The 1469-nt window shown below is 35.5% G+C and overlaps 1 protein-coding gene across 1 annotated transcript in view; it reads left to right on the top strand.

The window, feature by feature from the left end:
- Positions 1-152: 152 nt before the first annotated feature.
- The window catches only part of LOC107704279 (apoptotic chromatin condensation inducer in the nucleus-like), a gene marked incomplete at its 5' end in the record, with an annotated part of 2889 nt that continues 1572 nt past the window's right edge, over positions 153-1469 (top strand). Inside the window, 3 exons of the mRNA XM_016507161.1 lie at positions 153-260; positions 354-461; positions 570-885. Of these exons, the coding sequence (XP_016362647.1) occupies positions 153-260; positions 354-461; positions 570-885 (532 nt within the window). The remainder of the gene's footprint in view (positions 261-353; positions 462-569; positions 886-1469) is intronic.

The raw sequence follows: 1469 nt of genomic DNA, 5'->3' as shown, positions 1-1469 counted from the left end.
TATATATATATATATAGATATATATATATATATGTATATGTATATGTGTGTATATGTACACACATTGATGATTCTGGAAGAGATGCTACATGCATAGGGAATTTATTGTCCCAGGTTGAGTGACCGCAGGCTTCTTTTGTATTGTTTCTAAGGTGAGGCCGTTTACGCTGGGGCAGTTGAAGGAGCTGTTGAATCGCACAGGGACTGTAGTGGAGGAAGGTTTCTGGATTGACAAGATTAAATCTCACTGTTACGTCACAGTAAGTCTCCTCCCTGCATCCCTCTGGATCTTTAGTTTTTTGTTTTTGTGAATTTCTTTTTCTTATCCTCTCACTATCTTTGCTTTCCCTCAGTACTCTAGTGCAGAAGAGGCAATGGCCACTCGTACAGCGCTACATGGAGTTAAGTGGCCCCAGAGTAACCCTAAGTTCCTCAGTGTTGATTTCTGCACGCAAGAGGAGGTAAGGATTTAATTTAATTTACTGAGTTTAATGATGAGAACGTATTTGGTTTTCTTTCTTTTTTTTAATGGAAACTAATTCTCCCTCAATCCTGGTACATTCCATCAGTTGGACTTCCACAGCGGTTTGGGTCCAGCAGGCGAAAAGCCAACAGAGGAGCCTCGTGGGGCGGTAGCTGCTGGGCCTGGCCGTGCCGTACCCCCGCCTCTCCTACCAGAGCGTGATCAGTGGGCAGAACGAGAAAGGGAAATGGAAAGGAGGGAGAGAACACGTGCAGAAAGGGAATGGGACAGAGATAAAGTCAGAGACTTCAGCAAACCTGGAGAGGAGCGGGAAGCTGGGGCCAGAAGATCGCGATCACGAGATCGTGAAAGGCGATGCAAGGAAAGAGGGAAGAGCAAAGAGAGGAAAACCGATAAGAAGGGTGAGGAAAATTTAAGTGTAAAATTCCTCAGTCACCTTTTGTGCAGTGGAGTAATTTGTTGTTGTTGTTGTTATTATTTGTGTACGTTTATTGGTATTTATTTAAGGAGCATTTGATTGTTAATGTGTATTTATATGTAAATTTTATGTTAATGTATTATATACATTTTTTATTTATTATTTTTAACTTAAGATGATATTTAAATAGTATATTTTAATTTCATATTTAAATTTTACATATAATATATAAATGTATTATTATTATCATTAATGATGTATTATTTATATTTGACATTTGTATTAATATACAATTAATACAATCCGATTAACTCAATCCGAGCAGCTGAGTCCATAGCCATCTTCAAGAAACGACTAAAAACACATATGTTCCAGATTTATTTTACCCTCTAACTCTAGCACTTTCTATTCTATTTTAATTCTACTTTATCTACATTTATCTTTTTTTTTATTTAAATGTTTTAGCTTTCTATTTTTTCTATTCTATCTACTTGTTTTTCTTTGTGTGTGTGTTTTATATATATATATATTTATTTATTTATATATATATATTTATTTATATATATA

Source organism: Sinocyclocheilus anshuiensis, unplaced genomic scaffold (genome assembly GCF_001515605.1).
Source record: "Sinocyclocheilus anshuiensis isolate Anshui unplaced genomic scaffold, SAMN03320099.WGS_v1.1 scaffold1930, whole genome shotgun sequence".
Lineage (NCBI taxonomy): Eukaryota > Metazoa > Chordata > Actinopteri > Cypriniformes > Cyprinidae > Sinocyclocheilus > Sinocyclocheilus anshuiensis.
Note: the sequence above shows the minus strand (reverse complement) of the source record. Positions and strands in the feature narration are given on the sequence as shown.